This window comes from Microtus ochrogaster, unplaced genomic scaffold (assembly GCF_000317375.1).
Source record: "Microtus ochrogaster isolate Prairie Vole_2 unplaced genomic scaffold, MicOch1.0 UNK44, whole genome shotgun sequence".
Lineage (NCBI taxonomy): Eukaryota > Metazoa > Chordata > Mammalia > Rodentia > Cricetidae > Microtus > Microtus ochrogaster.
The window spans coordinates 5,527-18,705 of record NW_004949142.1 but is presented as its reverse complement, the minus strand read 5'-3'; the positions used below and the strand labels follow the sequence as shown (position 1 = coordinate 18,705).

Sequence of the window (13,179 nt, the reverse complement as noted above, 5' to 3'; positions counted from 1 at the left end):
GAGAGAGTGAGGGAGAGAAGGAGGGAGGGAGGGAGAGAGAGAGAGAGAGAGAGAGAGAGAGAGAGAGAGGACACCTATGTATGAGGGTAAAAGGCCAACTTGTAGGAGTCAGCTCTTTCCACTGTTGCCGGGCTTGGTGGCAGGCACTTGTACCCCCTGAGCCATCTTGCTGTCCCCCACAGAGCTGTTTGATGGTTTTCTCTCCCCTCGCGTTCCTCTCTCACTGGATACACACCTTCCTCCGAGCCTGGCCAGACAGAAGCAGCAGTTGCTAACTGTTCTACAGGGATGTGAAACTGACTTCTTAAACAGCTTGACGTCTCTGCTTCCACGTGAGCTCTCCTGGGCTCACGGCGGTAACTTCACTTGTTGCTGAGCACTAAGCCTCCTTCCCATTCCTCCAGCCACTGCCCCAGGGATACCAAACGTGGCTCATATGAAGAGGATGATCTTGGAGTTGGACTACCACTCTTGTATCCTGGCCCCAGTACACACTGTGCATGTATGAAGGAACATGTGTGAAGCCTTTGGCACAGGCCACCCTGACATCAGTGCTAATGTTTCCCAGGAGCCTTTGTCCTTTCCCAGAGGAGTAACAAGCCCAGTAACGCTGCTGTTCTCTGCTTCCCAGGTCCAGTTTGGCCATGCTGGAGCTTGTGCCAACCAGGCTTCTGAAACTGCAGTAGCCAAGAACCAGGCCTTGAAGGAGGCAGGAGTGTTTGTGCCCCGAAGCTTCGATGAACTTGGAGAAATCATTCAGTAAGTAGTGGGCAGAATGTGGTCTCCCCACCTCTCCTGGTCCTTCCTAGGGACAACAGCCTCCTGGCACAGGAGCATCCAGATACTCTTGGTTCCGCTTGGGTACTAATGCACCGTCGAGAAAGCCATCCTTTTCTTGGCCTTTGTTCTGTTTTAGTTTAAAAGCTTCAGGTCCAGGCCAATCAGGGCAGTCATTTGGTTTCTGAGGCCATCTGCTTGGCTTGTTGCTAGCGGTTGTAAATGAGAGACATGGCACTTGGGCATGTTTTAAAGGTGTCATCCTGAGTGTCACTTTGGATTGGTAGAGTTACTGAACGTTCACATTCTATTTCTGCCTCCTGAACCTGCCTTGGCTGTTCTTGTCTCTCTTCCTGTTGCCCTCAGATTCAGCTTCCTATGAAACCTCATCCATAAAGGAGCACTAAAGGGTGGGAGCGAGAACAGTCTGGGCTATAAGTGTTTTCATTTAGTTCTTGGGATCCAGCTGGTAAGAGTAGGGTCCTGACAACTGAAGAAGCCTGCAGTGTCTGGGATAGAGCCTGGAATAACAATATCTACCTGAACAATGACATCTCCTGCCTCTCCCTGCACCTCCACTCCCAGGTCCGTGTATGAAGATCTTGTGGCCAAAGGAGCCATTGTACCTGCTCAGGAAGTGCCACCTCCAACAGTACCCATGGACTACTCTTGGGCCAGGGTAAGTGTCATGGGTGCCCCTTGAGGGCTAAGGTAAATTTTTGTTTTTGTGGGTTTTGTTTGTTTGTTTGGTGGTTGTTTTAATTTTGTCTTGTTTTTGTTTTTAAGACATGATCTCCACAGTCCTAAAACTTGTTGCGTAGATCAGGTTAGCCTCAAAACTCAGATATTGCCTGCCTTTGCCTTCTGGGTGCTGGGATTAAAGGCTTGTGCCACCATGCCCAACTCTAAGTTGTTGAATTTTAAGGTGATTTGGTTTGAGCTCCTGGAATCCAGACCTCTTCCCAACTATTTCTAGAGCGGCCATGCCCAGCTTCTCCATCAGAGAAACAGCAGAAAACTCTCTGGTTACCTCTTGGATCCCACGCACTGTATGCTAGAGCTGTCCCCACTTTTATTTCCAGGTCAGGTGACAGAATGGGCAGCATGGCCCCACGTGTGTTTTACCTGATGTCAGAAGGAGTCAGCTTCTAGGTGCTTGGAGCCAGCATTCAGGAGGAGAGGCGGGAGGGTCAAAATTCATGGTCATTCTCTAGCTACATAGAGAGTTTTGAGGCCAGCCTGGGGTACATAATATCCTGTCTCAAAAAAAGGGAAAGTGTTGGTGCCTTGTGACCCAGCAATTTTGTGTCTGGACAGCTACTTCTAAGAAATGCTTTCCTTGGACAGTACAAAGGAATATAGCTAAAGATTTTACTTAGTTGTTGATCGCAGGAGATTTTCAGGAGATGGTGATGGATTTTGATGAGGTGCCACATAGCACTTAGAAGGAGTTAACTATATTGTCCATGTGCCGACATTAATAGATCTCAGATCCATTAAGTAAAAGGCACATTATGGACAAGCTTGCTAAGTAGTCTTGGCAGTACCGAAACTAGTTGTGTAGACCTGCTGGATTTGAGATTAGTGATCTGCCAGCCTCTGCCTCCAGTGTTGGGATTAAAGATGTGCACCACTATGCCCAGCCTCTAATTTTTTTGTTTGTTTGGTTTGGCTTTTCAAGATAGGGTTTCTCTGTGTATTCTGGCTATCCTGAAACTTGCTCTGTAGATCAGGTTAGCCTTGAACTCAGAGATTACCTGCCTCTGCCTCCTGGGTGCTGGGATTAAAGGTGTGCACCATGACACCTTGCTGGCCACTGCTTGTTGAAAAGAGTTTCTCTGGGTATTTATTGCTGCTTAACTTTTGGAGTGGCCAATACTTTCCTGGGACATTTTTTTTTCTGAGGACATAGATAGCTATCTTGGAAAAAAAGTATCTGATGGTCACTATAATCCTATGTCTCTTTGTCCCTGTGTCTACTTAGGAGCTGGGTTTGATCCGCAAACCTGCCTCATTCATGACCAGCATCTGTGATGAGCGAGGACAGGAGCTCATTTATGCAGGCATGCCCATCACTGAGGTCTTCAAGGAAGAGATGGGCATAGGTGGTGTCCTTGGTCTCCTCTGGTTCCAGAGAAGGTGAGGCGTGATGGGCAGGGGTGTTAGGGCACTGGGTTCAGAGTCCGTGTCCTCCTCGGACAGATGCAGGAGTAGGGGTGGGCAGACTGATCAATAATGTGGCCACAGACTAACTGAGAGGACCGGAAGGTCACTTTAAATCAGGAAAGGGAAAGCGAGTGGCCTCAGGAGAGGCCTTGAGACCTTTTAAAGAAATGGGACAGTTACAGTGAGCTCAAGGTCAGCAGGGAATCTGGACAGCCGTGAGCTTCCCCAGTGCACCTTGTGAAGCTGCAGAGCAGCCCCAGATGTGCTTACTTCCTCTTGGCAAATTTTTTGTCTCCCATCAGCCTGAATTGTAGATGTATGTTTCCCGTGACTCCTAAGGTTAGTCTTCCCTTGAGGCTGACAAGGCAGCCGACATGACAGCACAGCACTGGACGGATCTTCATGTGGAAGCCTTGGGTTCTGTTCTGTCTTTGCCTGCAGAAGTGCTGCAGTCATGGTCTAGGCCTTTTCTGGACAAGCTCAGGGTTAGCGCCTGAGCAGCTTTCTCAGTGGACTTTTGCATCCCCAGTTTCCAGACTTGGCCCTTGATCATTAGTGGGTAGATTGATACTACAGGATGTGTGGGGCGGGGTGCATCTCCCTTCTGGTAGCAGGCGTGTTGAGAGACAAAGCCTCAGGTACAGACCAAATCCTGTAATAGACGCTCACGCTGAACACCAAGATATCTTAAACTTTCCCCCCTTCACCCACTTTTTTTTTTTTGACCTTTTTTTCATCTTTTTGAAATAGGGTTTCACTACGTGCAACAGGCTGGCCTCAAACTCAAGAGATCCATCATCTCTGCCTCCCATATGCTGGGATTAAAGGAGTGCACCACTATACCCAGCCTCACCCAGAAAGCTTTTCTGTAATTCCAGGTGTATAGATTTATAAAATAGGTATACAAATCAAATATTTACTGATAATGAATTTATTGTAAAACAGTTCTTGTCGGTCATATGGTACAGAGGAGAGGTAACCACATGGTAGAATGTAGATTAAAAAAAAGCCTGGTTAAGTTATAAGAGCTAGTTGTGGGAAACCCTAAACTAAGGCCAGTAATTATGTCTTCACGTCACTATTTGCGAGCTTGTCTCAAAAAAAAAAGTCCAATTATAACTTATCAGCATGAGGGTTAAGTAACAATGTGCTAAGTGTCCGTAAATAGTGCTCTAGCGAAACTCCAAAAGCGTTCTTAGCCTTTAATGAGGTATGTTAAACAAAATTGTCTTTGTCAGGTGATATTAATTGGGTCTAAAAATGAGCGTGCAGCTGCCTCTACTTCTTTGGTATTTAGACTAGTTCAGCATAAATCTTTTATAATTCTTAACATGAATTTCTTCTATTTGTGTTTTTAAATATAATTGTTGCGAATTTATAAGTAAAACAGTAACCTTAAAAAAAACCCAATTTTCTGCTATATGTGTAGTTTGACCACTCGTTAAAGACAAGAACAAGTTTATATACTCATGAGATCATTTGCTTTTTTTTTTTGGTTTTTCGAGACAGGGTTTCTCTGTGGCTTTGGAGCCTGTCCTGGAACTAGCTCTGTAGACCAGGCTGGTCTCGAACTCACAGAGATCCACCTGCCTCTGCCTCCCGAGTGCTGGGATTAAAGGTGTGCGCCACCATCGCCTGGCTGCTTGTTTATTTTTGTGTAAAGAATTCGGTCTTAGCCTGGGGAGATGACTCAGTTGGTAACAGCACTTACTGTGAAAGCCAGAGGACCTGAATTCGAATCCCTAGCTGGGCGTAGTCGCAGTATCCTGTAGCCCCAGTGCTGGGGGAGAAGGGGATATGTGGGGGACCCCAGGAGCTCACTGCTAGCCAGTCTTAACTGAAATGGTGAGCTTCTGCTTCAATGAGAGATCCTGCCTTGAAAAACAAGGTGATGGGGCTGGAGAGATGGCTCAGAGGTTAAGAGCACTGACTGTTCTTCCAGAGGTCCTGAGTTCAATTCCCAGCAACCACATGGTGGCTCACAACCATCTGTAATGAGGTCTGGTGCCCTCTTCATGTCCAGCAAGCATACAAACAGAACACTGTATACATAATAAATAAATAAATTAAAAAAAGAAAAAGAAAAATAAGGTGATGGCAGGGTGTGGTGGTACACACACACTTTAATCCCAGCAGAGGCAAGGATGGCCAAGGCTATATAGTGAGACAATCTCACTAAGCAAACAATCAAATAAGGTACAGAGCCATTAAGAAAATCACCCAACCAACATATACCTCTGGCATCTTCATGCATGTGCATGCCCCACGTGCACACACAAACTAATTAAATCTTGGCTGCATGTCTAATGGTACAGGATATGGGACACCTTTAGTGTTTTCAGAGTTGAAGTCAGTATTTTGATTTTATGTTTGTCAATGTTGACAACACCACTTTGGATGACTGTTTACTACCAAATGGCAAAAGTATGTTCAGGACTATTAGCTCAGTCGGTAGAGCATGAGATGCTTAATCTCAGGGTCATGGGTTTGATGGCCAAATGTGGCACTATTAATAAAAACTCAGAGACAGATATTGGGGTTCAACCTGAAGACCAAAAAAGCAAAGCAGCCAGCCACTGGCTCTTACCTCTACCTCGGTCCACAAATGATGATCCTGCCTCCAGGAAACCTCCAAATGACACAGACTGAGAGCTTTCTCCTCCCGTCTTAGTTCTGGGATTAAGTGCCTACACCACTACCGCTTGGTTTCTATGGCAAGCTAGTGTGGCTACTGGGATTATAGGGGTGTGTCATTGCTGCCTGGTCTGTAAGGCTGGCCAGTGTGGCTGTTTTACTTTACTGATTCTCAGGCAAGCTTTATTTATTAAAATATGAATGAAATGACACTCAGAAATTGTTGGAAATTCCATCTTAATCCCAAACTAAAATTGATTTAACAACTTTTTATGAAACTCAAGCGACAATTTTTAAAGTCAAACATTTTGACATAACACAATGCAAAGATACGCTCGTTGGTATTTATATACTAGGGATGATGGGAGAAGAATATCAAATGTCTCTCTTTTCTATGTTTAAAAGTATATTTTCTTTCTTTCTTTCTTTCTTTCTTTCTTTCTTTCTTTCTTTTTTTTTTTTTTTTTTGAGACAGTGTTTCTCTGTAACCCTGGCTGTCCTAAAACTAGCTCTGTAGACCAGCCCGACCTCAAACTCAGAAAGATCTGCCTGCCTCTGCCTCCCAAGTGTTGTTATTAGAGGCATGAACCAACACCGCCTGGCATATATACCTCTTAAGGGGAGAAAGTTCTTATCTATACAGTGAAAACAGCAGTTCATGATGTTCCCCAGCCTCAAGTCAGAGCCAAGGGTTTCAGGCAGCATTTGTTGGCGTCGCACAGTAGGGCAGCCTGTGCACAGCACAGTGTGTGGATTATGTATTCAGAACTAAGGCTGCAATGACCTCACGAGGAGCAACATGGGCAAGCACTGCCGATTCATTGCAATTTGATTGGAATTTTGGTCGCTGAACATTCAGAAACCTTTTATGGACAGAAAGATAGTTCGGTGATGAACATCGTGTTCTGCAGTGTTTGATAACTGTGGGAATCAGGAGTGGTTTTACTTGGAATTGGCAGTAGAATCAGGCTGTGGAAACAAGTGTGCCCTTGTCATCATAGCTCCTGGACTTTGTTCAAACTCTTCTTCCTGCCCCTCTGTGCGCCCTCCTCTAGGTTGCCCAAGTATTCCTGCCAGTTCATTGAGATGTGTCTGATGGTGACGGCTGATCACGGGCCAGCTGTCTCTGGGGCCCACAACACCATCATCTGTGCTCGGGCTGGAAAGGACCTGGTCTCCAGCCTCACATCAGGGCTGCTCACCATTGTAAGTCTGCTCTTCCTGCGAGGTAACAACTCTGGTGTAATGCCGCCTCAGTGCAGCAGGCTCTTTCTAGGAGCCCCTGAGTATAAGTCCCCAGACCAGATGCTGTTCCGGGTGTCCTGGGTTGGTTTGCAAGGCTAGGAAAATCATCACACTCAGGGCAGTGTGGGTTTGTTTCATCTGCAGGGAGATCGATTTGGGGGTGCCTTGGATGCAGCAGCAAAAATGTTCAGTAAAGCGTTTGACAGCGGCATTATTCCCATGGAATTTGTGAACAAGATGAAGAAGGAAGGAAAACTGATCATGGGCATTGGCCACCGAGTAAAATCGGTGAGTTGTTGTTCCCGCTAAGGTCTTGGAATGGGTAGTAACAAGAGACTGTCAGTTGAGTAGAAACACTTGGGCCTGGAGAGATGGCTTCACAGTTAAGAGTGCTTGCTGCTCTTAAAGAGGACCTGGGTTCAGTTCCCAGTACCCTCTTCTGGATTCTGGATGCCAGCACGCAGGTGGTGCACACACATACGTGCAGGCAGAACACTTTATGCACCTAAAATGAAAATAAAACCAAGAAAGAGCTGGGCAGTGGTGGCGCACGCCTTTAATCCCAGCACTTGGGACGCAGAGGCAGGCAGATCTCTGTGTGTTCGAGACCAGCCTGGTCTACAAGAGCTAGTTCCAGGACAGGCTCCAGAGAAACCCTGTCTCAAAAAACCAAAAAAAAAAAAAAAAAAAAAAAACAAGAAAGAAAGAAACACCCAAGCTCTTGATCCCCCAGTGCATTTCTTGGGATATATAGACAGATACCAAAAGCAAGGTGACTCTTTCCCGATCATAATACAGGTTGATGGCCCTAAGGGTTCTCAGTTCATTCAGTTTTCCAAATGAACTTGTAGGAGAAGGAGCCAAGATCAAGAAGGAGAACTGTTCATTGCCTTCCACCAGGTAGTTCTTCATGTTACACAAATCTCAGTGACCTATAGCAAACGTATTGTACCTGCCGTGGGTTGGCAGTGGCTGTTCTGTCATTTGTGCTTATCCTCACTGGGGTCTATATGTAACTTTGGTTGTGACAGTCGGAGGACAACCTATTGGAGTCAGGTCTTTCCTTCCACAATGTGGCTAGAACTCAGGTTGTCAGGCTTGGTGGCAGGTGCCTTAACCCACAATCCATTTCTGGCCTTTTACCCACATTTCATTGGCTAAAGCAAGCCAGACAGATACACTTGACATACTTGGTTCAGAAAAGTAATAATATGGGCTGAGGAGATGGCTCAGTGGTTAAAAACATTGCGTGCTCTTCCAAAGGTCCCTGCGTTCAATTCCCAGCTACCACATGGTGGCTCACAACCATCTGTAATGAGGTCTGGTGCTCTCTTCTGGCCTGCAGGCATACACACAGACAGAATGTTGTTTACATAATAAATAAATAAATAAAATTTTTTTAAAAAAAAAGAAAAGTAATAATACTAGGCAAGTTCAATTGGAATAGACCTATGGGGAAAGACAGAGTATTTTAAACAGTATGGTCCTGCGCAGGACCGACAGGCATCTGAATGTCCTGATAGCGTGTCCTTTCAGGTCACTAGTGTTCGTATTTAAGGTGTGTCTGAATCATCTCACCTTCTGTTAGCTGTGGGGTCTCTGTCTTAGGGTTCCTCCTCCTTGTCATCTCCCTCCTCCTCCTCTTCTCTTCTGTTTGTTTATTGAGGCAGGGTCTCTCTTCCACACCTTGGCTATCCTGGAACTCCTTCTGTAGTTCAGGCTGGCCTTGATCTCACGGAGATCCTCCTGTCTCTGCCTCCCAAGTCCTGGAATTAAAAGCATGCCCCACTACATCCAGTTAGGGTTTCAGTTGCTATGATGAAAATGCCCCGGTCTAAAGCAACTGGGGGGCGGGAAAAGGTTTATGTCTTCTTACAACTCTTAGGTCACAGTCCTTCGCTGAGGGAAGTCGGGGCAGGGACTCAAGGCAGGGACTGAAGCAGAAGCCACTGAAGGGTACTGTTGATTGACTTGATCGGCTGGCTTTCTTATACAACCTGAGACCACAAGGTGGCACCACTCATAGTGGCTGAACCTTCCACGTCAATCATCAGTCAAGAAAATAGTCCCACAGAGTCACCTATAGGCCATTCTGATAGAGACATTTTCTCACTTGAGGTTTCTCTTCACAGATAACTCTAACTTATTGACAAAAAAACAAACCAGCCACCCACCCACCCAGAATTAGACAGTCTCTATAAAAGATGGCTGTCAGAGTCACAGCTCTGGATATTTTTCTAAGATTTGGGGGTACATTGTTGCCCCGTTCTCAGCATGTGCAGAACTTTTTCATAGCTTGACCAGATGACAGAGCTGGTGGGCAGCCTGGCTTATGGCCAGGCCTGCAACAGAGTAAGAATGGCTGAGTTTAGCCCCCTCTGTCTTCTTGAACATTTCGGGGGGGGGGTCCCTTCTTGTAATGAAGAGATCACTACAGAGGTTGTTTTGAGACTCAAATGAGACATAAGGAGACTTGTAAACCTCTCTGCTTCCCAGCATTGTCATTGTGGGTATGCTACACAGAATTGTGCACAGCGGTTAGGCCCCCACGCTGGCTCCAGGATCAGACAGGCACAGCTCTGTCCACTTGCCGGCCGTGTCTGAGTGGGTGTTTCTGTAACCGGTCTTCTTAGATAAACAACCCGGACATGCGCGTGCAGATCCTCAAAGACTTTGTCAAGCAGCACTTCCCCGCCACCCCGCTGCTCGATTACGCCCTGGAAGTGGAGAAGATCACCACCTCAAAGGTAACGAAGGGTTGGATTTCTGATTTTCAGGGAGTTTTGTTTTGTTTTGCTGTCGAGACCAGGAGTCCTGTAGCACAGGCTGGATTTGAAGTCACTGTTAGTAGAGGGTGCCATCCATTTTCCACACACTGCTCAAATAGGTAATTTTACAATGACTTCAATGTGAGTTCGAGGCCAGCCTGGTCTACAAGAGCTAGTTCCAGGACAGGCTCCAAAAGCTACAGCAAAAAAACCCTATCTGGGGCGGGGAGGGAGAAAGTGGCTTTAAAATTCCTAGTCATCATGTCATCATGTTAGCCGCTTCCCATTGCTGCGCCAGCACCGGGCAGAAGCACGTTACAGGGGAGGATTGATGCGGTGACTTCTAATGGGTCCAGGCTGGGTTGTCAGGGGAGGCCTGGCAGGAGAGCGTGGCTTGTGCCTTCGCAGCTAGTTCTTTCGGTCCCCTCCCTTGGGCTCCTCGCTTGTGGGTGGAGCTTCCCACAGTCACAGCAGGTCTCTCCATATCAAATCCTCTCTGGAAACTTCTTAGAGATAGGGCGTGAGCTTTAGTGATCTCCTAGGAGGTTCTTAGTCCAGTCATTTATCAAAATTAACTGTTGTAGTAACAGTAGTAATAACAGTGGTCGTAACTAACAGAGAAAACGAGAAATGATAAAACTTTGGATGTTTTGCTTTCCCAGAAGCCAAATCTTATCCTGAATGTGGACGGTTTCATTGGCGTTGCGTTTGTGGACATGCTTAGGAACTGTGGCTCCTTCACCCGGTGAGCATCATAGCCTCTGCTCCAGCTCTGGCCGAGTCTTGTTGCTGGATCCTCCCAACTGTGAGGGGACTTAGAAAGTATGGCGAAGCATCAGATTAAAAGTCGCCTCTGGCCCTCCACCTACAGCACCCACTTTTCCACTTTGGAACTACAGGATTGCTCTCTGGGCAGGAGTGCTGTCTCTGAAGGGGGTCATGTGAGTACAAGTTGTTTGTGTCTTTCAGGGAGGAAGCTGATGAGTACGTTGACATTGGCGCCCTTAACGGCATCTTTGTGCTAGGAAGGAGCATGGGCTTCATTGGTGAGTTGGCTGCTGGCCTGAGGGTTTTGTGTCAGCTACAGTACTTCTTGTGTGCAAACGTCTTACCTGTCACATCATCACCAAGCAGGCTTTTTGGTTTTTTTCTCTCTTTTGCGTTTTTGAGACAAGAGTTTCACTGTGTAGCCCTGGCTGTCCTGGAATGCACTCTCTACCAGGCTGGCCTCGAACTCTGAGATTTTCCTGCCTCTGCCTCCTGAGTGCTGGGATTAAAAGCGTGTGCCAGCACTGCCTAGCTAACTTTTCTTCTTTTTTTTTTTTTTTTTTGGTTTTTCGAGACAGGGTTTCTCTGTGGTTTTGGAGCCTGTCCTGGTCTCGAACTCACAGAGATCCGCCTGCCTCTGCCTCCCGAGTGCTGGGATTAAAGGCGTGCGCCACCGCCGCCCGGCTAACTTTTCTTCTTTATCTGTGTTCTTTTTATTACAGGGAATAGTTTCCCTTACTAGTTAAGAAAAGTAAAATTCAGTCTAGCAGTTCTACCGATGAAGTGAATCTGGAATTCCTGCCCTGTTTTGGTGTGGGTGTGAGTGCGCATGTGTGCATGTATGTGTGAGTGTGTGTGTTGTTTTATGGTTTTGTTTTCTACCTCACTGTAGCCTTTTGTGCCCTGTGCTGAGGGTTAAACCCTGGAGGGGCTTCATACCTGCTATGCAAGGACCTTACCACAGAGCTACATCACCAGCCCAGTGTCCCCATTTGTGTGTCAGAAAGATTTCCCTCCCCATCGTCTACCCGCCACCATGCTTATGAAACTAACAAAAGATGCGTTGGCTCCATTTTAGGGCACTATCTTGATCAGAAGAGGCTGAAGCAGGGCCTGTATCGTCACCCGTGGGATGATATTTCCTATGTTCTTCCGGAGCACATGAGCATGTAACTGCGTCAGGAACCCTGCTGTAATAAAAGGAAGACAAGAGCTCCCTCCTGAGTAAGAACGGACAGACAGCTGGAAGCAGAGTCCATTTTAGGCTGGGCCTGGATCAGAAATAGCCATTGATGTACAGGCATGGAAGACCAACACCTGCAGGCTAGTATCCATGTAGTGCACACAAAGCTTAGTATTTTTTATATATATATATAAGCATAGAAATTGAAAACCAAGCCAATACTTGTGCCATTTGCTCTGCTACCTGCTGTATCTATTGTATGGAAGACTCTAAGTACTCTCAGAATAGTGTTCTTCTAGGGCCTTATAATGTTGCTTTCTTTTTTTAATTAGTTAAAAATTTATTTTTCCTTTGGAGGAAGGGAATGCAACTTTTAAGACTTCAAGATACTGTCTGTCTGTAGGACCCACTGACATCTGGTGTCCCACTCCTCGTTCATCTTCACACAACATGAAGAACACTGTATTAATCTGATTTTTAAGGATCTTTTTTTCTGTGTTATGTGTTAAGGGTTCATTTAGTATCCCACTGATATGTTCTGTGTTACGGATCAGTGTCTTCTTATGTTGGGGAGGGGTAGGACCATTGCATCCTTAGCCATTGTCACACATATGTGGCGTAGTAACTTAAGTGTAAAGTTGTAACATACTAGTGTTTAAAATGGAAACACAAGCAAAAAGCTGTGAAATGTCTCATGTCTCTTGTTCTGTATTTATGCAGCTGATTTGTCTGTTACTGAAGTGTGGGTCCAAAGCCTCATACAGCTGTTTTACACCTGTAACCCACAAAAATTCGGGCAGCTGCCACCTCGGTCTCCTCTCTGTATTATCATGTTTGGTTTAAATAAACTATACAATAACAGTGGCGTGGTACTGTTCTGTGTCATCTGCTTTAGAGACAGAGCTGTCCTGGAACTGTAGTCCAGGCTGGCCCCAGCTGGGATTAAAGGTATACACCACTACCCCAGCTCTTAGTTTTACCATTTTAAAATCCACTTCCATCTCTCGAAAAGAAAAAGATAATGAAAATACCAATATATATCCAGTCATGACTCCACCCCCAAAGGCTATGAAAACCTTAAAGTTTAGGCTTGCTGGCACCTTTAATTCCACCACTTGGGATCAGAGTTCAAGGCCAGCCTGATCTCTTTGGCACCTACTAGGTTTTTCAGACAGACAGGGCTGCAAAACCTGATTCGTTGGTGGTGTTGGTTTGTTTTTTGTTTTGTTTTTTTTTTTCAAAACGGGGTTTCTCTGTGTAGCCCTGGCTATCCTGATATTCGCTCTGTAGACCAGACTGGCCCTGATCTCACAGAGATTCCCCCTGGCTTTCCTCCCAAATGCTAGGATTAAAGGCATGTGCTACCACTACCTGGCTGTGAAACCTGTCTTTAAAAAAAAAAAAAAAAGAAAAGAAAAAGCTGAAGGCAGAGAGATGGCCTAGGAGTTAAGAGCGCAGGCTACTCTTCCAGAGGACCCAGGTTCAATTCCCAGCACCCACATGGCAACTCACAGCTGTCTGTAAGTCCTGTTCCAGGAGATCTGATGCCCTCATACAGGCATGCTTTCAGGAAAAAACACCAATGTACATAAAATAAAAATAAATACTTAAAGAAAAAGCAGCCAGGCAGTGGTGGTG

General features: G+C 46.0%; 1 protein-coding gene across 2 annotated transcripts in view; it reads left to right on the top strand.

Moving 5' to 3' along the window:
• The window catches only part of Acly (ATP citrate lyase), a 49,998-nt gene extending 37,593 nt beyond the window's left edge, over window positions 1-12,405 (top strand). For both annotated transcript variants that reach the window (XM_005369013.3, XM_005369014.3), the window contains 9 exons: window positions 632-759; window positions 1,363-1,456; window positions 2,762-2,916; window positions 6,633-6,783; window positions 6,967-7,110; window positions 9,456-9,569; window positions 10,253-10,335; window positions 10,560-10,636; window positions 11,437-12,405. In XM_005369013.3, the coding sequence (XP_005369070.1) occupies window positions 632-759; window positions 1,363-1,456; window positions 2,762-2,916; window positions 6,633-6,783; window positions 6,967-7,110; window positions 9,456-9,569; window positions 10,253-10,335; window positions 10,560-10,636; window positions 11,437-11,531 (1,041 nt within the window). In that variant the 3' untranslated portion in view covers window positions 11,532-12,405. The remainder of the gene's footprint in view (window positions 1-631; window positions 760-1,362; window positions 1,457-2,761; window positions 2,917-6,632; window positions 6,784-6,966; window positions 7,111-9,455; window positions 9,570-10,252; window positions 10,336-10,559; window positions 10,637-11,436) is intronic.
• The last annotated feature ends 774 nt before the right edge of the window (window positions 12,406-13,179 follow it).